The sequence below is a fragment of the Rissa tridactyla genome, chromosome 3, assembly GCF_028500815.1.
Source record: "Rissa tridactyla isolate bRisTri1 chromosome 3, bRisTri1.patW.cur.20221130, whole genome shotgun sequence".
Taxonomy (NCBI): domain Eukaryota; kingdom Metazoa; phylum Chordata; class Aves; order Charadriiformes; family Laridae; genus Rissa; species Rissa tridactyla.
The window spans coordinates 72,308,209-72,335,806 of record NC_071468.1 but is presented as its reverse complement, the minus strand read 5'-3'; the positions used below and the strand labels follow the sequence as shown (position 1 = coordinate 72,335,806).

The following is a 27,598-nucleotide window of genomic DNA, read 5'->3' as shown; positions in this document are numbered from 1 at the left end:
AAAAAAAAAAAGTTGTAGGGGCTTTACAAAGAATTCTGCTCTAAAATACTTTCACTACAGTGATATAATGTTTTTGCTACCAAGGCCTTGCAGGTTTTTCTTTTGGTTTTTTTTTTTTTTTTTTTTTTAAATTAATGCCAGGAAAAGAGCTCAGCCAGCTGGTATTCAAGCAGAACTACAGAGCACTGAAGGGAAGCTGGGGTGGGTGTGCGGAAGATCTTCCACAGTTCCTTTCTTGTCTCTTGCCCTTGGTCCAGCTTTGGTCACTTGTCACATGCCAGATATTGGACAAATGAGAAGAATGAAGAAATCACTTTTGTAACAAAATTTATTTTTGCTCTGTGGATACAAATCCCAAACATCAACAAACAAATTCCAGTGGAAAAATACCAGTCATTAACAATGAAAATTTTTATTATTATTTAATAAATAGAACTTTGGCATTCAAAATTCTAGCTGTAAACCCTACTTTAAAAAAAATTACAAAAAGAGGCAAGAACAACAAGCCCAAAGCTGAGCCAGCCAGTGGCTCCTTTACTTTTTACAATGAACACATTGTGATTAAGTCATGACAACTCTATTTACATATGAGGTATTCTGAGCGGTTCAAAAATTGAACCCAATTTACAAAACTACCAGTCTTCAGGGACTGATCCAGTACATGTCAGCTGTGCTTTTAAAAGATAGCTCCAGACACTCCTCCCCACTGAACCAATGATATATTGTAATTAATATACACAAAACAAACACGTTATGATTTGAGTTTCCTGTTCACGCTTCATATTCAAAAAAGCTGCATACTACGACCAGCCTAACATTCCACGTGTACGCCTAGTACCTAGTTTAAGTACTTCTGTTTCTAACATTATGCACAGTTCTTACTACAAAAGCTTATAAACAAAATATTGGCAGGTAAGAGGAAAAAAAGGTGCAGTCGTCAGCATCCTAACAACTTATCTAAAGTTCAAGGGAATATACACTTACTTCGGGCAAAAAAAGGCACAAAGGTATGCAGCTGTGGAATTAATATTGCTAATGAGCTACCAGAATGAATCATCCCTATTGATAACAACCTTTGATTGGTTTGCAGTCTAAGAACGCAGATTAGTTCAGAACATCTTTTCCCTCACTCATGACAGAACTCGTCACGTCAAGGAGAAGCGCCCAATTATACCTCCAACTCCACCTGCGTAACATCAGTGATAAGGACAAGGAAAACTGGAGCAAACTACATCCACGTGGAGAGACTGCAGTGCGCCGTCGCCGCCCGTGCTAGGGCAGCAGGTTGTGGAGGAAGGGGTTTGCTTGCTTTCTTTCTTTCCTTGTGCTATCACCCTGCAAGAAAAGCATCCAAAAAACCATCTGAAACAAAAGGCGGGCAGCGAGGACAAAGGAAGCAGGGAAACCTTTTCAAGTGAAAAGGACAAAATTTCAGCTCTTGCAATGACTTCACGGCCACCGGCAGTTTCAAATGCTGGAGCCCGGGTGGGTGGTTACAGCAATCTCCACAATTTCACACAAATATCACACTACAAAGCTGCACAGCGGAGGCGAGCAACCTAAATCACATGTACATAACTGAGCTGCGTCAATTCTATATAGTAAATACATAGCATCATTTATAGCTTGTCTGAAGACAGTTACTTTCCAAGTCTTTTTCAAAATACATTCTTGAATACAGTAGTTACTGTAGATATTTTCTAAAGGATTGTATAAATTCAATCTGAAACTATACAAAAAATTACTGTACAGATTTGCTGACAGCCAGAACGGTACAGTATCCATTCATCAGCGGTCGTTTTTCAGCCCTTGAGATTGTCTAACAGCTACAGCAAAAAGTTGTCATGACTAAATCTAAGCAATTCCAATGTTAACATTCATTAATCAACTCTGTATTAAATATGCTGAATGAGACCACACACACTACATTTTAACCAATTAAACAATCATGCATATCTTAGACAAAGCTTATTCCATTTAGAGGCATCCGTAAACTGATGCATATATAGTAATTGCTACTACTACAACAGGCCAAATTTTAAGAAATCAAAGCAAAATACTGTATCACTACAGATAGTCAATTGGTAGTCTGCATCTTTGGCTCATACATCCATCATTTACCTCCCTACTTTAATTTGACTGAGGCAGATAAACTCAGGGGTTTTTAAAATCAAGTGCTTTAAAGTCAATATAAATATTACAGGTTCTGTAATAAAAATATTACAAGATTACAGCACTGCAATCAAAGTATTACAAATAAAATGGGACGTCCTTCCTGAGAGACTTTCAACTAATACTTGAGGAGCATAAAAGCTCCTGAAGTGCTTTGCAAATATCAATTACTGATCTCAACTCTGCAGTGCATTATCACCATTTAACAGGAGGGACAGTGGAGGCACACCAGCCAAGTGACCAGCTTAATAGTTCAAAGTGACTCAAAAAATCTCCTGCTCCTCTCTAATTGCTCTATTAAACTCCTTGTTATTTCCACCAAATTCAGAAAAATGTGTTGCTTGGTTATTCTTTATAGGTACAACATTTCCATCTAAGGAAATAATAACATACGACTTAGGTGTTTCCCCTCTCCCTAATACTTCTGGTTTATTATCTGAAATGCTATTGTTGAATTCTGATATGAGACAGATGCCATAAACCGGAGACTATTACTTCACTGCAGGGCCAAAACCAACGAACTACACCAAAGGTACGAGCTGAGGCTCTAATCACTAAAGCAAACACTGTTAGAGGCACAGGAAACTCTGCAAGCCCATTGGTGTCAAGATCCTTGTTTTCAGTTTTGCACTAGTATAAAAGTACACCTTCAAACCTACAGAAAGAGCATAGAAATTTAGAATAAAATGGCCTCCGTTTTTACCTTGAAGTAGAGACACTAGGCAATTCCACTTGAGATTTCATCTGAACACTGTTTTAGCGCTCACAGGAGCTGAACCAGTCAGATTAATCTGTCTGAAAACACCATGTAGCAATAATATAAATAGCAACACTGTTTTTCACAAATTAGTCCATGTGTAGGTTCAGGATAGAGAAAACTGTAAAATAAATAAGTCCACATAGCTAAAAAAAAATAAATCACTAAATTATAAAAACAACATTAGCGGTAACTGTTTAACAATGAACTGAAAGCAAAACATCACCAAGTTAAAACTGGTAACCAGTCTACATTGCTATACCTTTTTTTTTTTCTATTAACATAAATATAATCAGAAAACTGAAGATACTAACAGTTTTGCCATAAAAATGTTACCCTAGAATTTACTTGGTTCTAACTGCTAAGCTTTCTAAGAGATTTCTGCTGTTATCCACACCACGGGTCAACTGATTGACTCGCACCGTAGTCATTTGAAACTTTCTTTTAATACCATATATGTAACTGATGCTCATATATTTTCTTAACAGTGCGACTGGAGAGTGGTTTTGATCTTTGCAGTTTTTTGTTTCCTTCAGTTAAATACTGTTTTACACCATGCATAACTGTGCAGCTAACTTGCAGTAACGTTCCAGGAAATTGGAAGCGTTAATATGTCATCTGTCCCACGGGAGTGAAACAGCACTGCCAAGCGACACTCACTGAATAAACTATGGAACATGATCTTAATTTTTTAATGTAATTGCTTCCTACATAAATGGAGAAATCAGGAATTCCCAAACAATGTGGAAAATTTTGCAGTCCTCAGATAACCGAGTACTTAATACTGCTAAGTGGAAACATTCTGTCCTGAGCCCTGATTTTTGCCAAGTGCGAAACACCCGTTTTGTAGCTGTGGTAAGAAATGGTTGAGGTGGTTCACAACCTCATCAGAGGCCTTCAGGGACTGAATACAGACCAGACACGTTTTAAAACGGAGATGACCTAAAGGAAAAATAAGTATGGTACAAACATTAAAATACAGTCTATTTTTTTTTTTCCTGACAGCCACATACCATGCTGCAGTTTCATGCCTTCCAGCTTCTCTGGGTTTGTCACAGACTTCATATAATTGAAATTTCTTACAGCTAAGTCAGAGTGCTTAAAACAGTTTGATAGCACTACATTTTATGGACTTCATCTGCATAAAGGAGTTAAAACTTAGTGGTCTTCTGCTACTGGGGAAACAAGCTAGACATCCATTACTAAAATACATCTTTCCTGTATCAAATTTTTCAGGCAACTTGAAAAGCAACTCCTTTTTGTACTGCTCTGAGATTGTTCTAATTGCAATTCCTGAAGTGAAGTACAGTTGCAGAAGCCTCTGGCTTCACCACACAGAACTACAGGTCCTTTGACCCTCTGCTCTAATTTCAGAGCACAGATAACTCCACACAAACCCTTGACGAAGGAAAAGACCAAGTAGTGGCAGCACGGCTGTTTTGATGCTCTTATTCCAGAAACAGGTGAAGTAATAAAATGAGCCCTAATGAAGGAAACAGAGTATCCAACTGAATCATTCTTCACAGCTTGTTCCTACATTCAGTAGTTTGGAGAAAAGATTTCTTGTAGTTTGTACCACTGCTCAAACGATGACTCTCCCCTACCCACCAGACTCCCGAGATCAAATATTCACAATCCTCAGAGAGACGCACCTGCGGCACTATTTGCAGTCTTCCAATATGGCTCCTTAATAGAAATGCAAAGACCTGTGACACAGCAGCATTTAATAAGTCATTTGCGACTAGATGAAACGTTGTCATTGAGTAATGCAATTGTCCCCCATGTCCTGAGCATAACGGTCTGACATTATAGTCCTTAATTCATCAATATCCTTTCGTAACTGACAAACGTCCGAGAGCTTCTTCGAAAGGGTTTCTGTGCTGTGGTAATTTTCATTCTCTTCAGCTGAACAGCTCAGCGCTACAAAAAACAACAGCCAAGGTTAAAGCTCTAGCAACTGCACTTTGTGAATATTTCAACCCTTGAAATAAGGGGTAGGTCGCTTTAATTTAATTACATCAAGACAAATCATGCTTTAGTATGACGAAAAGCCAAGGAAATGTGGTAACACGTGAACTTAAAGTCAATTCAGAGCCCATCAGTGCTTCTCTGAAAGACATGCTTTGCTGTTTGCACCAAGATCCAGACCTGCTGAAGTCTGATGGATCTCAACAGCAGTGAGAATGATGGGTAGAACAGCCATTTCCTAGAGATTTTGGAGGTTTCTACAGCCATTCAGAGAAGAGGATAGTACTACAGATCTGCTGCACTACTCATCCTGCTGGCTGACAATGGTCTCGTGGACTTTGAGACTGGCATATGCTGCACTCCCTAGTACTTTGGACTGTTACAGTGCAGATGAGCCTAAGTCGCACGTAATAGCTCTTGCTGCACAGGACACTACACTTTTACCTTTCTACCTTGCTGATGGTCCAGTTCAGCAACCGGTCTATCTGACTAATTCTAATTAGCACTCAGAAAACAATAGAATATGATAGATTTTGGTCAAAAAAAGCGCAATTGTTTATTAAGCTTGTTAAAAGAAAAGACCTAACACAAATATTGGGTCCATATGAAGAGCCAGCTAACTTCTCTCCTGACTTGGCAAGGACCCATATAGTCATACGCATTTAGCAGCCCAGGTGCACTAAAAGCCCAGCTTTTCCAGAGAGCTCCAGGTGTACACTTCACACACAACTGCTCCAGTTGCACAGCAAAGGGGACACCGGCCTGTCCAGCTGTGAAGTTCGAGCACCACTTCGCTGAACTGTAACTCCTCTGTGTCAAATCACTACTAAACATTGGCATGACAACATCACTTACATCTGATTCCCAGTAGTAAGGAAAGGTTAGGCTCCTTGCCCTGAGCTCTCTGGGTAAGAATACTGCACAGTGCTTTCAAGTCAAACAAGCAATGCGACATCTCCTTGAACAACTGGTCTGCTATAGGCATCTTCTCAGATACTGGTTGCCTGGACTGCTCCACCTGCCGCATCTGCTCCTTCAGGGAGGCATTCTCTTCCATCAGTCTTTGGTTCTTTGTGAAAAGTAAATAGGAAAAAGGGGAAAGTTAGTCTGCAGCATGCACCATAGCAGAAAGTTTCCTGTTTCAAACCACAAACAATATAATTAAAAATTCCATACATGTAATCAGTATTTCTGTACCTCTCTAAAGAATGGCACATAGACAGCTTTTACGTGGCTGTCTATTTCATATCATCATTGCTTACCAGCCTTCAGCCTTGAAGTTCTCACTTCCTGAGGTAGGGACGGTATCTATTTTATGTCTGCACAGTAGACAGCACATCAAGTATGTATTAAGCTCATAAAGGCCTACCGTGAAATCTTATTATTATTCTATAAGGTTCTTCCCAGCTGATGTGGTCAGGGGTTGGGTTTTTGGAGTTTTTACTTACTTCAGAGAGAGTTTTATTTAACTGCTCTATATTCCTTTCTTTTTCTTCAAGTTCATTTGTCATCTTCTGAACTAGCAGCTTTTCTTGCAAAAGCTTCTCTTGCATAGACTAAATTGAATGAAAACACAGGTAAGGATTTAAGATTTTCAGACATTTTATTAGCACTGACAAAAAAATGCATCCTCAGTAAACTTCTAAGTTTCAGTTATTTATTGCTTTTGTATTAATTCTTCATTTTTTATTTTCTACCATGTTCACCCGGTAATATTCAACTGGACCCCATAGCTCTATGTATACTAACACAGCTATTCCAAATATTAGTGAAACCCTTTAAATAAGCAGTATCTGTTTAGAAACAAGATGACTGTATGTATGCAAAACATTACTCCAATACGGAATGCATGAAGTCTAAAATAATCATGCAATATCATTTATTCTAATCAAATAATTTCACTTGAAATAAGAAGCATATTAATGACAACTAAGCTTCATTTGGGCAATTCCAAGTTGTAACTGAAGGGGTTTTTTTGGCCTCCTTTTTCCACAAAGACTATGTCAGGGCTTCCTACAACCCTTCACAACACAGAATTCACCTCACCTTCTATACAACTGAGAAGCAAGCCTTCGACAGCTGATACAGAACAGCAAGCTCTTTAAAATCATTCATATAAAAATAAATCAGAACAATCTATACAAGTCTACTGTGCTGAAGAAATCAACTGCAGGCAACAAAGTAACTTATTTGTACTTTATAATGTCATTTTTTAACAGATACAATAATTATTATTTTCAGTCATGAAAATAACAGTAGGTTTCTAGGATGTTGTTGGACTTAAGTATCAGAGCTTTCCATGACTGACTTTCAGATCAGTCACAAGCAGCAACAAATGAACAACCACTGCAATATGGGAACAGCTGCTGGCAATTCCCCGATTTTCACCTACAGAGTTGAAACTGAGAAATCATGAGGTATTTCCCAAGTGGATATTTTGGGGTGAATTCAACATGACCACAGGTGTCTTTGTTGTTAAAAGCACTCATATTTATTCCACTAGTTGGCTTTTAGATCTGTGTACGTGTCTTTCAAGGTCACCTGGCAAAATTCAGAAAGAGGCATATTCAAACCATCTTATCTGAGTAGTAATAACAATGAATAGTGACTATATAAACTCCTGATGCTTTAAAACAGAGAGATCTTCTCAGCTTTCATGAAGAAAAAAAAAAAATCCTCTTTTGTCACTAATGGTATTACTCACAAATCCAACGCTGTGCTAGCACAGCGCATATAAAGAGTCATTCCCATCCCTAGCTCAGTACGTTAATATGTAAAACCTGTTGCCCAATTTCAATTATAAGATGCAAATCCAAACCCATCATGCTCAAAATACAGCTGAAGCACTGGTGACAATGGTGCATGCCTTGGCACAATTTTGATTGTAACCTTCCACAGAGCGGAACCAGAGGCCATGATGGGAAGAGGAGAAGTTGCATTTCACAAACTGATGGCTCTCAGTTTATGGAATGGCACTGTCCCAGAAGAATGTTTTTTCTTGAATCTCTGTAGGAACAATCCTAATGGTTCTTCTTCCAAAATAGAGAACTCTCTCACAGGGAATTCTATATGGTAGCTTAAATAAAACGCTATAGGAAGATCGATGTCACTCTTCAGTAAAAGATATGTTTAAACTGCTGCACTATGACTCTGCCACCTTATTCAAAGGCAGAAAACAACCCCAAGCTCCCCACTTGACAGGACCACAGCAAATTGTGTGAAGCTATGTTGGCTTTGGGGTCTTTGGAAAACAATTTAGCTCTGGAAAAGTTGCTCCTAAGATGTACGAAGAATAAAACTTTCAGGTTACCAGTACAGAGGACTGTAGCACAAAGGAGACTATGTCTATACACAAGCCTGCCCTTTACTGTGTATGTGGCCTGCCGAGTGGAGAAGAAACCATTTAATTCATTTGCCAGCTATTAGAATTATTAGTGCTGATGAGAAGGCAGGGAGTAAGAAGAGGCAAGGGCAAGGCTAACACTGAGTGGAGATTTTAATAGCCTGGCCACTCACGGGATGTGGACAGCCTTGACAAAATTTCCCAACACATTCAGCTCAATGCTGCACAAGCAGTGAGAAAAGCCAGTACTTTGTCATACTCTTTGCAAAACTGGAAAACAATGGTGCTAAAATATACACACTTAATATGAACTATAAAAATCCACATTTTATTTTCATGTAGGTAGTAAGAATCAGCAGGCAAACCCCAGAAATGACTACTTGTTTTTAAAACCGTTTTCACACTCTTGACCTGCTTTCTCAGTTCACCACCACCGTGACCCTCGAAAGGAAGCGCTGAAGTAATATGCATCCTAAAGATAAGCTGTGCAAGAAAGCACAGCTTCAGACTCTAGTGGGAGGGAGGGGAGGAAGAAAGAGGGCCCTGCCCCACGTCAAAGGAAACACCCTGGCCCGGGAGAGGGAAGGAAATAGCTCCGCTTCAGGCATTTCCTCTGTCGTGCTTGCAGATGATCAGAACTCACAGTGGTGTTGAATCATCTTCTTTAGGATTTTTTAAAGACATTGTCTACTGAGAAAAATTGCCATATTGGGTGAGGCTGAAGGTCCCGCTAGCTCTGTCTGCCTGCAGCCAAACAGAAGATGCTTAGGGAGGAGGAGAAGAACAGGGCAATACAGTAATAGCAGGTGCCCAATACACCCGCCCAGTTTCCAAGTATCTTAAAATTTTAATAGTCTTTGATGCACTTCTCTTTCATGAGTAAGTTCAGGGACACACAGAGCCCCAGTTACAATACCTGCATTAGTACTACCACTTACATGTTTCATGTTGGTGTCAATGCCAGGCGTTACATGTTTGTGCAGCCTTCCTGAGGGTGGGTAGGTAGTGGGGAAGACAGGTTCCGAAATATTACCTTCCCCACTGTATTTTCAGAACTACATTTGCAATTAAGTTTACATGACACTGCAAAGTACTCCAAAAACAACTTTTAGAATATTCCAAATAATGTGCATATGTTCAGCTCATGAGTTGAACTATCAGAAATAAACACCGATTTCCACTTCTAGAAGATACACCTAACATCTATCTCTGCTAACCTTATCTTAAAGCTCAGAAAAAGCACGTGCTCACCAGCCTGGTTGAGCCTGTAGTGCTATGATTTCCCAGTGCTCACAGTTCTATGAGTCCTCCATACTTCATCCTTACTTTTTCCATTTTCTTTCCAAAGTTAGAATTCCGTGGCATTACTCCCAGCCTGGCAGAATTTCAGTTTATTGTGATTGACAGATGTACTTTGGATAACACAGGCATCATACAATCTTACGTCTACTGTCTTTTTCGTGCCAAAAATGTTAATTTTGTGATAGCTAAATTAATCATGTAGATGCAGGGGTTTTTTTTAAAAGCCATTCTCATCTATAATTTTTCCTCTTTCTGAAGATATACTATATATGCAGCATGGCATCTTGTGACGACCAACCAGAATTTTAATCCTTCACACTCAGGACAACAAATCAATGAAGCAAAACCATACAAGAAAGATCAAAATCATTCCACCACAATTATAAGCAAATAGAAACTAGTACTGCTTCATATACTGCTGTCTAAAACAGAATTTCTTTGTTTTCAGCTTGCAAGTTAAAAACAATGAACTGATACGTGCTCAAGAGTAAGTTTACTGTATGTCAGAAGACAGGGAATAAAATCAGATCTTCTGAGCTGAAGATAAATTGTATCTCTGTGATAAGGGATTTCAGTTTGTAATGAACTAATTTTCAACGCTTCCCAGGGAACAAATGTGGAAGGTGAGAGAGATCAAGGATACAAAGACGCTGCTGTAGTCTACAAGTAATCTGAGGGATAACACCATTTTCGAATCTTATTTTCTGTGCTCATATAAAATACCTCAAAAGAGGAGATGTAAGAGAGAGTCCTGGAGAACAAAACACTACTCTGTTCACAGACTGTCACACCTACTCAGCATTTCTCAGCCTCAGCTCCCTAAAGTCATTTCAGACTAAGCACACAAACCAGCCATCTATATAAACGTGCACAAAGATCACTAGTCTCAAAATAAAGGTGATGGAGAGAAAGAGATCAGAAAGTTTAGGAAATATGAGAAGATTTAAGTTGGTGATAATACATTTAGGCAAGTTGTGCATTTTTCTTATAAGCACAACATATACAAATAGTATATATGTAAATAATTTTCAATAAACTCTGAAGAGGGACAGAGAACCTCAGGAAGGTTATCGAGTTCAATTTGAGCTTTTTTTTAAATTATGAAATATCAAAAACTACATTTGCCCATGTCACGATTCTTGCATATAACAAGCTGCTCCATGAAAACATCTCAATCTGATGAATTTTGTCTTCTTCAAACCTAGAGAAACTTAAATGACTGATTCTGCTTTTCACTTAACAGATGTATGTTATGTTGCAACTTATGAGTCCCCTATTGCTTCTCTACAGATGTATTTAATACACTGTAATTTAATTAAGCAAAAATATGGCTGTTGACAGGAACCAGGACTACTATTTACCCACATGGTAGAGAAAGGAAACAATTTAATGGTGGAAGACAACTTACTTTCAACAGCTACAAATAAGCAAACTTGGCTCCAGGGTGCAAAGTGGAAATAGAAAGCACCTTCCCTTAGCAAGTGTTACGCAAGCAGTTTTTTGTCTCTCTGCTTTTTTGGATTATGGCTCCATAGAGAGCTCCCTTCCACTTCGGAAGGAGTATGCATTCAGCAGCTTGTTTATTACCATTTTGTTGTTCTTCCAAACCTAACATACACAGAGCCAAAGCAGAAGCACCTTCTTCATTCTCAAGGGACAGCCCTGTAACATCCGACTCTGGAGGGCAAGGAAGCAAAAAATATGGAGACAAATACCAATCTAGAAGAAGAATGCAGAAACTAGAATTTATTGAATTTGGCTTCAGTATATACTGAAAACAGCTGTTTGTTTTTTTAAATGCTCATCTTTTTCTAGAGCAAGTCTTACCTTCTTCCCTATAACCTGTATAATGTTTCCTTTTCTCCACAACAAACCCCCGGCACTAAGTAACTTTGAAGTCTCAGGAGCCTGATGTGTTAATCCAATCCACAGAGCTGCAACTGACTCTGAGCTGACAACTTGTGCGGTCTCAAAAAATCCTTTGCTCCAACCTAGATGCTTAAGATCCGCCAAGAGAGTTAAGATGTCTAAGTGACTGACGTGTCAGAAACCACTTGAACAGGGATCTGCTTAAATGATGTGAAACGTGAAGTGGTATGGTTTAGAAAGGCACCTGTCTCTACTAAAGCTCTCAGCAGTGAAGTTCCTAATCAGTATCACCTTTTATACTTTGGATGACCATCTGAATCCCAAAGTCGGATGGGAGGTTTCACTGTTACTTACAGAGGCAGTCCTCACACTTGAAACAGGGTTTTTATATGACATCCACTAGATCAGCAGAATAAGGATGCTACATAGCAACAGTTTTTCACTTTATGATGAGTTTCAGCAACGTGCTAGACCATACAAACATCAACAACAAATACATTATTAGCCTGAAAGAGAACACAGGTTTAATACAGGCTACTAGATTAACTTCTTGGCATTTCTACCTTTGCCTCCTATTTGGGAAGATAAAAGGATGAAATTCAACTTTAGTAACAAAAAATGTAAAGAGTAAACACCAGAATATACACTCTTCCTTACCTGCATGTCTAAAATCAGTCCAGCTATCTGATTTTGTTGATTGTCTATGACCTAGAATATAAAATTGAGTAATTTAAAGGCTTGAATCTCTCCAGAACCACTTTTAAAAACCAGCTTACAGGTGTGTAGCCATAAATTTTAAATGGAATCTTTGAAAATGTACACGACAATACAGAGATTTTAACTCTGATTCACGCAAAAAAAACATACGGAACAGAAACAGACACGTATTGAAAAGAAATCTGAGTTAGCAACAAATGTGTAATTCTTTAGTGAGATATTTATTTCTAAAGTAAAAAAAAAAAAAAAAAGAAATTCAGGACTGAAGGTTAAAGATGCCACCAAGAGACTAACCTTACTGGCTTTCTCATTCTTTTCTTTGAGACATTCATTCTCGCTCTGAAGCTGTTTTGTGTCCAGCATGGGAAGGCGAATACCATCTTCCAGGCATTTTTCTACTTTCTGTTGTAAACTGCCATTCAACATGAAAGAAAAAATAAGCGTGCTGACAGAAACCAGGTTGCGTGTTCTAGTGAAAAATTAGAAAGTTGCACCACCTTCCAACAAGAACTGAAAAACCTTACCTAGCAGAATCCAGCCTTATCTACGAGCACACCAACAGTGGATGAATGATGCAAAAATTCTAAACTACTGAAACTAAAATAGATTCATGCAGAAATAGTTTTATGGGTCAGATTCTGTGCTGCATCTCCCAGAAGGCACAGCTCCAGCAGTACGGCATAGGGAGAGAGGGCAGAGAGGAGCAAAGAAGAGCTTTGTGGTGTTCACAGCTGCTCTGTGCTACCGTAGGCAGCAAAGCCAGCACCAGCATAGATCAGAGGAGTCTTCAGACCTCTCAAAGTCCAGAACTGGAGGTTGCACCGAGTATCAGTGGCCTATCCTTCATGCCCCTCTGGGACTTCTAAGGGAGAGAGTAAAGCCAATCCTGCCAGCTGCTCCCACACGAGGGCATGACCTTCAGACCCTCTGTAGCTCAACTCAAGCTCCTAGGTGTAGCTAGGGCCTCTGCCTGCTCACCTTCTCTCAGAAAGGAAATACATTTTATTAGTGTTAATCCTGCTGTCTAATTTAGAAACCAGAGGCCACCTCAACTATTTGAAGGCTTTCGGAGAAGACAAAATGATCCCCCTCTAGATTATGAGGGCATGAAGAAAAATCCCTTTCATTGGTAAGATGGAAACAATGCATCAACAATTTGGCTGGCAAGGTGTCACAGCCAGCTTGCCTTTCATCATGGAAACACTTTCAGACTCCCGTGGCATGCACCTTTATCCAATGGAGGGACAGTGAACTGTAGTAACATCCACATAAATTATTCTAAGTGATTCCTCCCCGCTTCCCCTCTCCCCCTTTTTTAAAAATAAGTGTTTAAGTAGCTCCCCTGATCTAAAATGTACCAGAGTAATGATGTCTCCATGCTTCATTTGTAATCTTCTCATGGATATCTGTCCCATTTGTTTCTTCATAGTTATGCAAGTTCAATGACAGCAGATCAGCTACAGCTAAATTTCCCTGTAAGTAACCCCACCCTCAGTGAAAAGGTAAGAAACAGCTACAATTTATTTAAATCTTTGACCCTTCCCTGATATACCCGTCAGCCAATCTCCAGGGAGCTTTTCCACAGCTCGCGACAGAATAGTTATCAAATAGGAGTGCTGACAGCTTCTACACAATACCCCTTTGCTCCACATGTTTATTCTATCCTCTGTCTGGCAGCAGCCTATGATGCCATTGCAGCGGTGTCCCACATCTTTAAAGAAAGATCGTGAAGAGTGTCCTAAGCAGACTGTTCTCTGCGGTATTACTTGCAACTTGACACAAATAAAAATCTTGTTGGATTTTCCATTACACTACACAGTCACCCTGCACAGTAATATATTTATGCCATGAAAAAGTCATTAGCATTGTAATAGATTAAGAGCGCAAATAACATTAGGTCTTGACATCAGGTGGGATAGTACACCAGTTTCAGGGCACAGCCCAAGCAGCTGTTCATACCTCTGTACTGTTGTGACCAGCTCTTTTTCCTTTTTCTTCTGACACACCAGTTGCAACTCTCTTTCTCTGCACTGCGATCGGGCCTCTCCGAGCTTCTTTTCTAACTCAGTCATAGTTTCTTGAAGTTGCTTGTTCTTCTCCTCTAGAATTTGCAGCTAACACAGGTTACATTAGTCAGACACGGTGCCACATTAGCAAAAGGCCTTGTGGCAGGCCACAGCCTTGCAGTTACATTCTGTATAACCTTAGGTTCATTTCACTTATTTGAGTATGAGAATCCGGAATAGCTATAGTGCTTTCTGAAACATTGAAACAGTTCTCTTCCTTAACAGATGGGGGAAAAAATATACATTGAAACAGTAAAACAAACTCCCTTTACCATACCTGTTTAGTCTGCCCTTCTACATCATCCAGCGTTGGTAGGTCAGCCAGATATTTTTCTAAGGTTTCAATTCGTCTTTGTTTTTCTTTGTTTTGCTCAGACTCTTTCTGGTATTTCTTTTTCAGGCTATTAATATATCGGTCTCTAGTTTTAAGCTAGAAGAAAGTAAGATACATGTTTTATGATTACAGTGAAAAATAAACCACCTTTGGAAGCAGAGGCTGATCACTCTTCAAGAACTGTACTCTCAGCTGCTTAAAAGGGTTGGTTACTAGAGAAAACAAAACCAAAGAATGATTAATCCCAGCAGCTCCAAGTCATAGACCCACACGTGACCACAAACCACAGTTGCTTCACCTCTGCCCAGAACACTCCATATGCCTTGCGAACTAAAAACATAAACAGTTCAACAATTAAAATATTCTTAGTTTTTTCACCAATGGAGATGTTCATGTGCAACAAATGATCAGGAAATATTTTAGTCCATCCTCTTCCTCTGGCCTGGGAAAACAACTTAAAACACAGGGACCAAGAACTTAACCCAACAAGAACTGAAGCCAACAACCTGACTTTGATGCAGTCTGACAATTACATCAGAGGACATCAGAACAGTGTAGTGGCTTTCTTAAACACCTTTTCTACAGGCATCTTAATTGTCCATCAGCCCGCAAAAGGTTTTTTATATTATGTTATCTTTGCTTGCACTCCTGGTACTTACTTTGCTTTATTACCTAGGTCAAAAAAGCAGGAAGGCAGGCAGGAAAAAGAGTATTTTCCAGTTATAGTCCAATTTAATGAAAAACAGTATCTCTATTGCTTGAACTAAGGTGTAGTAATTCACAGATAACAAACACTTATCACTAGAGTAAACGCTAAACATACTTTATTTCAGTGCCACAGACATCCATCTCACTGAGAAATAAACGTGTGACACTGTCAATGTCAGAGCTCAGTAACAGAGCCTACTGAAAAGTTTAAGCCAATAATATCTGGAAAGTTCTTCCAGAGATAGCCTTCTGTATGGGCCACAAAATCGAGGGTGGCCAAAAGGGCAGAAATCTTCATATCTTTTATTTTATCAAGACCTCAAAACTGAACAAAGCTTTCAGGCTGCTGTAAAATCTTTCTGATTAGACAAAGCCCAAGTAAACCCCACATTCAGTAAGGCAAAGTTGCAACTCGGCCATGATCTTTTGCCACAATACGTGCTTCAGAACCACATACTCCCCTCCACACCCCAAGCCTTAAGGCAGTGATTCAAATATGCACACGTAAGCCAACGTTCCACAGTAAGAATTGCCAGAAGTCTGACCATTAGCTAAGCGAGTCCCTTCCCGCTACTTCTCACATACCACTAAGGGTGACAAGGTGACCAGTCAGAACATTCCAGTACATGTGTGAAGAAGATTACATGGTTTCCAAATCTTCTTGTCCTGCATATATACCATAGGAATTTCCTCTCCTGCAACCTCTCTCGTAATAGCTACCGTGTTTGCCTTGGGATTCCTCCTGCCCCCTCTAAATCCCCATCATCATCCCAGAGACTCTTTCCATCTTCTGTCACCTGAGATCAAAAAAAAAATTCAGTTCTTTTTCATTCATTCTTGCTGACTCTGCTGAGGGGAAAACAAGCTTTAGATTTTGGTTTGGTTGTTTGTTTTTTTTTTTTGTTTTTGTTTTTGCTTTTTAATTTCCTCCTTCATACACACACTGCTTGTGACTTTGTTGGGGCAGGAAAAAATAGGAAAGTTCTCACCTCTTGGCAATTAAATATTAAAAGCAAGGCCACAGAAATCATAAGGGAGAACACTACTACAAGCTATCAGCAGTACCTTTCAGGAGTCCTTCACAACTACCCATAGCAGAGGGAGAAGGAGCAGCCAGCACGGGACAGGTACCTGAACTGAAGCATTTCCAGCCCAGCAGTCCAATTTTGAGATGAAATGCCTCAGAACTAAAGTGAGGGCTGCAAAATCTGCAAATGCCAAGATTTTGCATTTGCATGCCTATTTCCTTCATGCCTGGCATAAGGAAAAGGAAGAACCTAGGCATTTGTGACATGGACACTGGTGGAGAATACTGCGGTATCTACCTTACCAGGCTCTCTCAGCTAGGAAGCTGTGAGGAGCTACCACAACTACCAGCCAGCCACAACAGGGAAGCTTTTTCAGGCTTCTGAAATTTCAGTGCTGATTAAAGAGCTCTCAATCACCTCAGTCCTACACTGACTACCCATGGAGCCTAGGGAAAAACCGCTTCTCTTCAGGCACGAGAATTATTCAAAAAGTGGGTATGTCTGTATGGGGCAAAGACAGGTACGATGCCAGCAGTGAACAAAGAGCACCTCTGACCTCTGCTGACCCTGCAGTTTCTGAAAAGAGAACCATCAAGTATATCCACCCTAACGTTAGAAGGGACACGCTTCAGACCAAGAGTCCTTCTACTCTGGTATCTCATCTCCAACAGTAGCCATGAGCAGATGTCTACAGTAGGAAAAAAACCAAAGAAAGCACATTTTCCCAGCCTGCAGCTGCTTTCACCTTAGGGGCTCTCCTGAGGCAGTTGTTATTTCTGTGCATTTAGAATAAGGCAGCTCTTCCATCAACTCACCCATTTTTCCCTTGAGACTACCTATACTCTTCACATCCCCAACTGCCTTCAGAGAGACAATCTACAGGTTTGCTATAGAGAGTGGCATGAGGAATTGGTTCCTTTTGCTGATCAGGTACTTGGCTCCTAGAGCTTCGCTAGATGTTCCTTATGTTTTCTTTGCTCCCACGTATACCGAATGGTCATAGCTTGTCCATTATTATCAAAAACATACCATCTGTACACTATATTTAAATGTATGTTAAAAACTCTAATGTAGGAAAAGATATTATTTGCAAAGTGGTGCAGACAGAAAAGTAGAAATGTATGCTAGCAGACTTAACCTAAACTTCTATGTGTTCTTTTAGAATACACTTAGAAGCAAAGCTCACATGAGTGTTAACAGCATTTTCTCCACTCCCTGGCCAAATCTGGCTTTGGGATGAAAAAAACCTACCCTCTCCAAAGAGGCAGACATTTGCTCGGAAATAACCGCAGCACAGCTATTGGCAACAATCTCTCTTATCAGCAAGAAATTGTACTTTTGTCCCCTAACATCAGTCAGTGAACAGGGGCACCAAGCTTTTGGGCTCTGGGATGATCTCCCTGTGAGCACAGCAAAGGAACTCGAGAGATGGCTGTCCCCAAGCTCAGCACCCAGCCTACTGCTTGGGTCCCCAGCCTGTCACATCCTTGTGGGAACACAGCACAGCTCCTTCCTCCCTCCACAGTCTTCCCTCAAATAGAAGGGTACTAATTTTATTACAGAAACACATGCGTTCCCTCACTGCCCTTTCTCTCCTTGGGAGCCTTTTGTTCAGTGCACAGAATGGATGGGTGTGTTAAGGGGTGAATCAGGACTATGCAGTGAATCAGGCTCCTAGCCAGAGACCATCCTGCTGACACAAGCACTGCTGCACAGGTTCCCACCACTGCCACCACCTACAGCAGCAATTCCTACCCAGTGAGGAGGAACACAAGCAGTAAAAACTAAGAAGGAGGAACCAGCAGCATCCAATTACTGCCCCTCCCGAATGTCACCCTTAGCGAAAAGCATACTGCAGGGTTCATAGGAAATGTTGAGATGAATTATGCTTTCTTCTTTGAATTCCCACCTCCAACTTCACTGTATCATACTGCTCCTACCCCTTGAACATGCATTAATATAAATCTAAGCCCAGCAATCAAAGAAGAGAAGGTAACAGTGACAATATATCTCTAAACATGAATCAGGAATCACTTGGTCAGTGGCACATTCCTGCTTGCATTAAAGAATGGCTGTCGGGACATTCAGAACTACCTGTGGGTAGTTCTTCAGTGCTTCAGACTCCAAAGGAACCCCTTGTCAAGACAGTTCCAAGAACACAGCCATCTAAGTCCCTTCCCTGTCTCAGACTAAAGTCTACTCTGCACATCCCAGCAAGGCTACAAGAGACTCACTCCTGCTGAGTAGGCACATCCAGGTTGGTAAGTGCATCCCAAAGCATGAGACCCGCACTTACAGGCCATGCTAAAAACAGGCATTTTGGTTTCACACTCTTGCTATGTTTTTACATGATACTTTATTTACTGTAATAAACATTTCAAGCTACATGAATTCTGAAAGCAGCTTTTCTTCAAAGCAAGTTTAACTGCTACCTAGTTAAAACTGTCATCATGATTGCCATTTCATCTAGTATTTCTTTTCAGGATGTATTCACTACAAGTTCAGACTTATCCATTGCCAACACCTACAATCACTATCTTTTTTTCTATCACAGATAGTTTAGCTAACCTTTTGAAAATAGCTCAGCAACCCACATACTAAGTTGCTTTCTAGCAAACAAAACACACGCTGCTGTAAGAGCGTCAAAAGGAAATTCCGAACACAAAAGATACTTACTTTCTCCTCCATCTTCTTTTTCTCCTCACTAGATTTGTTTGAAATTTGTTTTACAAATTCACTGAGTTGCAATTCCTTATTCTCGGCTGCTGCAATCTTTCGCTCAAGCTCCTCAAGGTGGGATGTTGATCTTTCTGAAACGTGAGGTTGCAGTGATGCGCCCTCATACTGTGGTTGCTTACAAAAAGAAATAAAATAATCACACAAATGAACACACACATGTCACAGTATACTTCAGCAGTACAGCACAAAACAAGTCCTGCATTTTTTTCCACTGACAGGAAGGGTGGGGTTTGATTGTTCAAACATTAAAATAGAAGACAACAGCACGTATTTCAGGAATCTGGAGCAAAAAAATAAAGAAACATTTACATTCTCAACACACGCAAATGAACATTGTGGGGCCACCTTCCCCTCAGACTTATGGAAGAGGTGCAACTTTTCCTTCAAAAGAAACCCCTGAAAACCCAAACAAAAAGTGGTGTCAGAACAAATCACTGCCACTGCATTATCATACCATTCCCTAAGAAGAAAACCCCTCTATAAAATCGCTATGAATATATTGAAGTAAGAGATGCTCCAATTTCAAGATCCTTCTAAAGCAGAACACTAGTAACTAGTCAAACCTTAGAGCTATCACTCCTGTGGTGCAGAAGGGCGCAGGGACAAGCCTGAGACTACAGCTACAATCAGAAGGCAGGTCTTCTACCTTCTGTCCTGTCTACCAAAATTCTCCTCCGTTCCCATTTCATGCAGTTCAACATTACTCTTCTACATCCACTGCCCACAGACAGACAAGCACAAAATGGAAATCAGCTGCATGTGGGATGAAAAAGGACATGCATTCCATTAGGCTTTCAGTTTCAAAACTCTTTTAATGATATAAATTGGTGTCTTTAAAGAAATTATACAGAGACTATTTTTAACTAGTAACATTCCTTCAGCAAAGCATTAAAAGAGATTAAAACCTCCATTAAAGGAGATTTGCATTTGTAAATTAATCTTATAGCAGGCACACAAATGAAGCAGAAATCCTAATACATCATAAAGTTTTTTTTAACTCTTTAAGAACGATGAACGCATCTGCTGCTTTATTTGAAGTGTATTATGGTATACTAAGATACGTGCACTAAAATTTTGGTTTCTGCAGTAATTTTTTCCCCAAAATCTTAATCTAGACAGAATTTTGTAATATTTTATAAAAGAACTTCTGGAAGAACCAAACGCCACATTCTTAGATGTCTGAAAAAGTTTCTGAATACGTAACTTCACACGAGGGCTCTACTTGAATTTCTCTCCTGTCTCACACAAACCAGATTCTCACCTGATGCACGTTATGTTACCCCAAGGACATAATTCAAGTCACACTGCAGTACACTAGTGAGATCCTGGTGCAGTGTTTGTGACAGAAAAAGATAAGGTAATAGAAGGGGGACAGAAAAGTTATTTCTCTGCATATCTGCCTTAAATATTCTCTTTCTGCGTTGCCTTTTAGATATGCCAAGGTCTGGAGATGGAATTTGTGTGCTATGACAGGGTGGCAGCCACATGCTACCTTATCCTTACACTTTCTGATATTTGTGCTAGTTAGAGAACAATTAGGACAGGTATTCCCAAAATACCACCCCACATTCCCTTTCAGACTAGGTATTCCCTAGGAGTACTAATCCCTATCCTTTTCAGGTGTCTTGTGCGAAGGTATTCCACCAGTCAGTTTGCCTTCTCACATCTCTTCCTTCAATTCCACCAATACAATCTAACCACTCCTTTGGGTAGTAAGTCATTCTCCTCTTCAGAAAATCTTCCATCGTTTTTTTTCAGATACTCTCTTAGCAAATTGCTTTATTTCCTAATAGCTCCCTGTATAACTGCGCTACATGCACGCTGTTAAACCCTTGTTCTTACGGTGTCACAATCCCTCATTCTTACCCCATTTTTATCAGATTTCAAAACAAGTATGTATAAAATGTTAACGTAACTTAGATTTCTGTATGTAAGGTAAACTATAGCACTGACAGAGTACTCTCCTGTATGCAATTTAGTTATACAATTACACAACTATCACTAATCACAAAAGCTCTACATTTTGGCCTGCAGTAAATTGTGAACATGCTCTCAGGTCTCAGTTACCAGGCAATGTAAAGCTTTGCTAAAAGAAAAATATCCATCCTACCGGCAAATTAGTCATGTAAGGTTCTTCGCAGTTCACAAGATGGCTCAGTCTTGCATGTTGAGCTCGTAATTCATTCTCCCTTATCTTCTGATGTAAATTGTTAATTTGCTGCTTTTGCCTGTAATACACAGATTTTATTTGAAAAGAAAGGGAATGGAACAGAGATTAAAACAAACGCAGACCTTCAGACTTATACTGAAGCATACTGTAACAATGCTATTCAACTATCCGGGATCTACATTACCTGTGGGCTTTTTCCTACCACAGCCAGACTGCAACCAGTCCAGTTTACCACTAGAACGGGAATCTCATCAGGATATGAGCAATTAAACTATGGCTACCATGTAACTTTCACTTAAAGCATACTCCAAAAGGTCTGTGCTCAATTGCCAATAATAACACAAATCTTGTACAAATACAACTTGAAAACTCTAAAGATTTTGTGGGGGTTAAGGAAGGCTTCTGTTGTCACTTGCTCATAGGGCCAGAAGTATATGCAGGAAGAAGTATATATAAAGGAGAATGAAAACAAGCAAAACTCGCACCTTCATTTTACTGGGGCATCTGCTCAGCCCCTCTTCTCTTTGCCAGAGCTGACTTTTGACAAAGGTTAAAGAGATTTACAAGCAGAGCAGAAAGAACTTAAGAAGAAAAAGTCATTATATACGACAGTCAGCATCGCTTTCCTGCAAGGTCTTCCTTTTTGTTTTGCTTAAGACTTTCTCAGTCAACTGCTTTACATAAAATGTTCCCTACCCCTAAGGGTGAAATACCACAAGGCATACTAAACCAGAATTAACCTCTTACACCAATTGCTTGGCCAGTGTACAGCTGAAACAGTATCACTATTATATCACTATTTAATTATATCACTATTTAAATCATGACTGCATTTGAACTAGCACAACTGCAGGGCAAATGCAAGCCAGGTCTCAGCCCCAGCCCATGTTACAGCCCCGTGAGGTGTGCTCTACTCTCTAGGGAGCCACGGGCACCTCAATAACTGACTGCAGAACGGAGTTGTCAGCACCCATCAGAAACACACATAGAAACCTTCGCAATAAACCTAAAAGTCAATTTTATGCACCCCTTTAATTTCCCTTTTTCCTTCTTTTTTATACCAGGAAATATCTGCATGCAGGCATGAAATTGTTTCTCAAAGCTTCACTTCTAAGCATGTAGTACGATTGGCTTTGCTGGAAACAATGATGCTAAACTGAGATGACTAAACGCAATCTTAAGAGGAGATAAACAAACCGCAAATATAAGTTAACTTCAAGGGAGAAGACCTGCCTGCATATACACTGGAAAAGCAAATCCTCTAAAAGTACAGAAGAAGGTCAAAGTTGGTTCGCTTCTTTTAAATTTGGGGAGAGTTGTGTTTAAGAAGAGCATCTCAAATGTTATCATGAGTATACAAAATATATATTATACAATCTATAAACTAACACAAAAGATGTATTAGTTGAAGAGATGCCAACTGAAAATTTTAAGAGGAAAAATCATGGAATCACGGAATCTTCAGAGTTGGAAGGGACCTCTAGAGATCATCCAGTCCAACTCCCCTGCTAGAGCAGGATTACCTAAAACATAAAAACCCAATTAAAGGGAATATTTTAGTCATGTACATTCTCCTAGCTAGTAATCAGCCAACTATGTTCCAAATTATTTGGTTTACATGATGAATTTAATATTTCAAAAGTAGTGAATAGATTAGGAGTTAAACTTTTATGCTATATACATTGCAGGAGACATGCCTACAGAACATATTTTTTATGTTTCCCTATTTTTATACCTATAAAGAATAGCAGTGAATGGAAAAACAGTATAAACAAGTAGCAATTTGATAGTACCTTAAAACAATTCCTTTAATGCAATTCATACAAACAGAGCAACTGAATGTATTTATGTGACTCCATAGTAAGTCTTAAAATATTCTGTATCACCACAGGTAATTTTGAGGCTTCTCTCTTCCATTCCACTGTCTAGATGGAACAAGCACGTATTAATATAGAAGGCGTATGTAACATTGAAAGACCTTGTACAGTTCTAGTTGGCATCTGTACGGTGGCACTACAAACAAAAAGCTTCAAACTTATTTTGGAAGAAGCAGATTTGAAGATTAGGTAAAAGAATATGCTCTTAACTTGTAACAGACCTTATATGAGCCCAACAGCCTGTATAATCATATGAGAAAATATAAAGCCTTGATGACTCCTGTGCATGCTTGGTCACAGATACTAAAATTATTTAGCATGAGTTGTCTTAACCTATGAACAGGAGTAATTTTTCATTTTTTAATCACCTTATTACTTACTAGTCATATCTATTAAAATATCTTTGGCCCATGTGTTTTAAAATTATTTATCCATTTGTCACTTATCCCTTGAAGGCACTACGCGATTTTCTGCTTATGACTGATTATATCTTAGCAGTACCTTCCTTCACAGGCAGGATTTCAATAGCCTGAACTAAACACTACAGCCTGGAGTGGACGGTTTAAAATATTTTTGAACTTCCAACATAGTCTGAACTACATTACCATATTTCCTTTCATAAGCCTTTCCCTACCCTACCAAATCCCTGCAGGAAAAAAGGTGAGACAAATTAATCTGTGATGAAGCAGAGCTGCGCTAGCACAGAGTATAACTATCTTGCTTCTTTTCACTCTGCAAAGCATGAAACTCTCCACTGTTATAAAACCTTGCCAACAAAACACACTGTACAAATGTTTTAAGGCCATGTAGGTCCCACACACTTCTCTGCATAACAGCCTCTCTGAAAATATCATTAGCCTCATAGCACCCAGAAACAAAAATTCTGAAAACAGTCCAGCAGTCACAGGCAGAACAGAAGATAAGCACCATAGAAACATATTTACTATTTACATACAATCCTATAAGTCTTTGGAGACTTCATACCAGATGCATTTTATCACTGATGTTCTCATATGCTAAGACAGTTTTAATCCTCTGTTAGCCCACAGCTGTTACTATTAATCTGCTGCATAACCACAGACTGTGAGCTTTACTTAAGGGGAGTGTAGAAAAGTTCAAATGCTCTCACAAACACAGCTCACATACTGCAGTGGGAACACTGTCCCCAGAAGCCTCCCTATTACTAATCAATCATCCTAGCACTTTTAAAAAAAAAAAACCAAAAAACAAAAACAAATAAAAACCCCAAATAAACAAAAAACCTCAACAACAGCAAAAACCTTCAGCATTTAGGTCCTTTCAAAATTCTGCTCAGATACATGGCAGCTGCCACTCTGTGTAGGCCCAAACCAGATATAAACAATCCTGAAACTGAGGGATTTTACCTTATAAGCAGGAACGCTACTCTCGCCTTGTATCAGCTGTAACGTTTATAACCACATGTGCATCCTCCGTGTTCGCAGAGGGCCAGACTAGAGCAGACTGAAATTCTGTAACTGTTGTGACCAGTGTTGGCAAACTCTTCTCCACTCTTCCCTTCCTCTGATCAGCTGCTAACACACTCAAGTCTCCCCAAGGGTTCAAGACATTTTAAAAAAAGATTAAATTCACTTTTAAAATTTTTTTCCAGATGCCCCAGTTATGCAGATGCACTGCATTACTCTGACCTAGTCTTTTTCTTGTAACTTTCAACTCAGGAATTTCCAGTCACTCAGTCTTACACAGGACGGAACTCTCCAGACATTGAGCTCCTCAACCTTTCGTGACTCCAGAAACCACCTGCGTACGAGTGGGCACAGGCTGTGGCCTGAGCTCAAGGCATGGGAAGAAGCCCACCCTTGAGACTTGTGTTTACAGAAACTAGGTCATAGGTCACACAACCAGACTCAATGAAAATACTGTACCCAGGTACCATGCAGACTACTCTCCTTCACAAATTCCCTGTTCTTTTTTCCATGGGTGAGTGTTACAATTCTATGTTGATGGCAAAAGTAAGAGTTATTGGCATATTATGTGAACGTCACGGGCCTTCTCACATGGTTTCAGTTCAGCTCCTTTGTCCAAAGAGAAAATACTCTCTTTCACTTCAAATGCCTGTCTTGACACATCCCTTCCCCTTACACTCAGACTTCAAGAGAAAAGGAGGCAATACCCTGCTCTAAAGTCATCAACCTACCAAAGCAGCTCAGAGGGGAGAAAAGTTTGTTTTAAAAAAAGAAAAAGAGTCACAAAAGGCAAGAATGAAAAACATCCTTTTGGGAGGGACATTTAAAAGCGTGCCTCATCTAAATTGATGTTTCAGAAGAAAATGTCATTAAAAGATGTATAAACTTTAACTCTTCTATCCAATCGATTACTACAAACATAACACTAATAACATTGTTTTCATAAACACTTCTGGCACGAATCTTTCCAGCTCAAGGTTGTGTCCAGGAATGGGGGGTAGCAGCGCAGAGGCAAACAGACAAGAAGAGAACTGAACCTCCTTTTGAACTAGGAAAAGATTCTCTGGTACACAGAAGACCATTGCAGCTACCTGCAGAAGAGTTCTGCAATGAAGACACTGAAGACATTGTCTCATATTTTTCTTCAGATATCATGATTTTAAGGCTTTTTTTCTCACAAGCAACCTGCTTTTTATTTTTATTTTTTAGATATTTTTATATATATGGAAATAAACCACATTTTCTACAACCTGGGACCAAATCATCTGTTCTCTATAAACCCATCTTAACCTCACTTACCAAACATGAAAGAGCCTTTAGAAACCCACATCTGCCAGAGAGGCATTTCTTCTCTTAACTTTTAAGAGACTTAAATTAGCGTAAATCTAAGTCCTACACTACAATCAAGATAAAGGTCCAGTATCTTCAAACACTTTGGGGACATCCTCCACCACAGAAGGGATACTATTAACTTCATAATAAATCAAATGACAATTGATGCTTACCTTAAAAAGTCATGAGTTAACAAGAAAGAGTTGCTTTAGGTAAAAATGCCTGAGCAGATTTCCTCAGAATCGGGATGCAAAGTAAAATATAATACAAATCCTTCTGTATTACAAATATAATTTATTCCACACCGCAGTTGGAAGTACGCTGCTTTGTTTTGTTGCTTAAGAAGTTGGATACTAGTTTCTATATCCCTTTGTTTTAAAGGCATGATCTCTTGGGACCACAAGTCCAAACGTGCGGAGTACTGATAGGGAAAGAGATCAGTAGTAAACAAAGTCCTAAAAACAATGCGAAGACATTTTCCGTAATTTGGACGGTAATGCCAAAGAACTGCAAGATCAGCAAAGCTCATGAGAGAAGATGATCTCAAATTTCCTACGCAATAAAGTCTGGGTTTCTGGTGAAATTAAGAGCCTGCAGTTCAAAGCGAATACTACCTTTCCACCAGATACAGAAGAACTTATCTTGAAGATGGGAACACTACCTCTGGGAGTCAAGAGGCGATCTCTGTTCTGGATGGATTGTGATTTTTTAAATGGCTTTTCTGAATGGCATAGAAGTTTGCAATGCTAGCCTGATCCACAGGAGGTAAGCTAGTGCTGGAGCAAGGCAGGCAAGAGCACTGTCAGCAACTGTACTCTACTGTCTCAAATGCTCTGGGCTACTTAAAGGTGTGTGAGGCATGAGTGGGACACAAGACATGACTGTCTGCTCAGAGAACTGCACCCCCCTGTCCCATGGTGGGAGGTTTTCGACTTCTGCAGTCTACCGACAGGATGAATACAGAGCAAGCCTTGCAGCTCCCCTGCTGTTCTCAGCTCTGACAAATACTACAACTTCCTAAAAACATTTAAATCTACAGAATAGAAAATGGCTTGGCATCAGTTCCACAGAAAAGGATCTGGGATTGAAGCTGACCAAAACTCCGCAACCCTGTACTGCAAAAAGCAAACACCACACAAGCACGGCCTGTGAGACAGATGAGCGCCCAGCCAGAGGGAGACCTTGACTGGCCAGTTTGGACACTTCAGGGAAGATGTACTAATCAGCTGGAGAAATGTCAAGGAATAACAAAAGCTACCAGAGGTCTAGAAAACATGACCTAGGAGAAAAGACTAAGTCATATTAGGAAAAGTTTTCCAATGCTTCAGCTAATTAATCACCAAACTGTCCAACCCAGAAAGGTTGCAGAACATCTGCTATTGCAGATAGCAATAGCATAGACATCTACCGGGGTGACACCACTATAGCTTGTCCTATCTAGGGCCCAATAGATATATTAGATAGGTACTTCTAGTTCTACATTCTCTTATTATTGCCAAGAATTAGGTTATTATGGGAGAACTAATACTAACAAATTCCATTACCAGAACCCACCTCTGAAAAGGTGAACTTTTGAAATTGCTAAAATAATTACTCTGTAACAAAATCTTCCTGAAAGTTTACCAGCCCAGATACAAAAGCCTCAACCACAAGTTACCTGGGTGATTGGTAATATCAGAAAAAGATAAATGCATCTTTTTCAAGCTATTATTGCAAGCAAATACTACTTTGCACAGCAAGACACTCTGATGAGTTTCCTTACAGCCTTACA

General features: G+C 39.7%; 1 protein-coding gene across 3 annotated transcripts in view; it reads right to left on the bottom strand.

Moving 5' to 3' along the window:
- Positions 1-314: 314 nt before the first annotated feature.
- CEP85L (centrosomal protein 85 like) overlaps positions 315-27,598 on the bottom strand; it is a 152,940-nt gene continuing 125,656 nt past the window's right edge. For all 3 annotated transcript variants that reach the window (XM_054194337.1, XM_054194336.1, XM_054194335.1), the window contains 9 exons: positions 21,114-21,231; positions 18,941-19,117; positions 14,472-14,624; positions 14,088-14,242; positions 12,423-12,540; positions 12,069-12,119; positions 6,346-6,453; positions 5,753-5,966; positions 315-4,849 (listed from right to left, as the gene is read on the bottom strand). In XM_054194337.1, the coding sequence (XP_054050312.1) occupies positions 4,686-4,849; positions 5,753-5,966; positions 6,346-6,453; positions 12,069-12,119; positions 12,423-12,540; positions 14,088-14,242; positions 14,472-14,624; positions 18,941-19,117; positions 21,114-21,231 (1,258 nt within the window). In that variant the 3' untranslated portion in view covers positions 315-4,685. The remainder of the gene's footprint in view (positions 4,850-5,752; positions 5,967-6,345; positions 6,454-12,068; positions 12,120-12,422; positions 12,541-14,087; positions 14,243-14,471; positions 14,625-18,940; positions 19,118-21,113; positions 21,232-27,598) is intronic.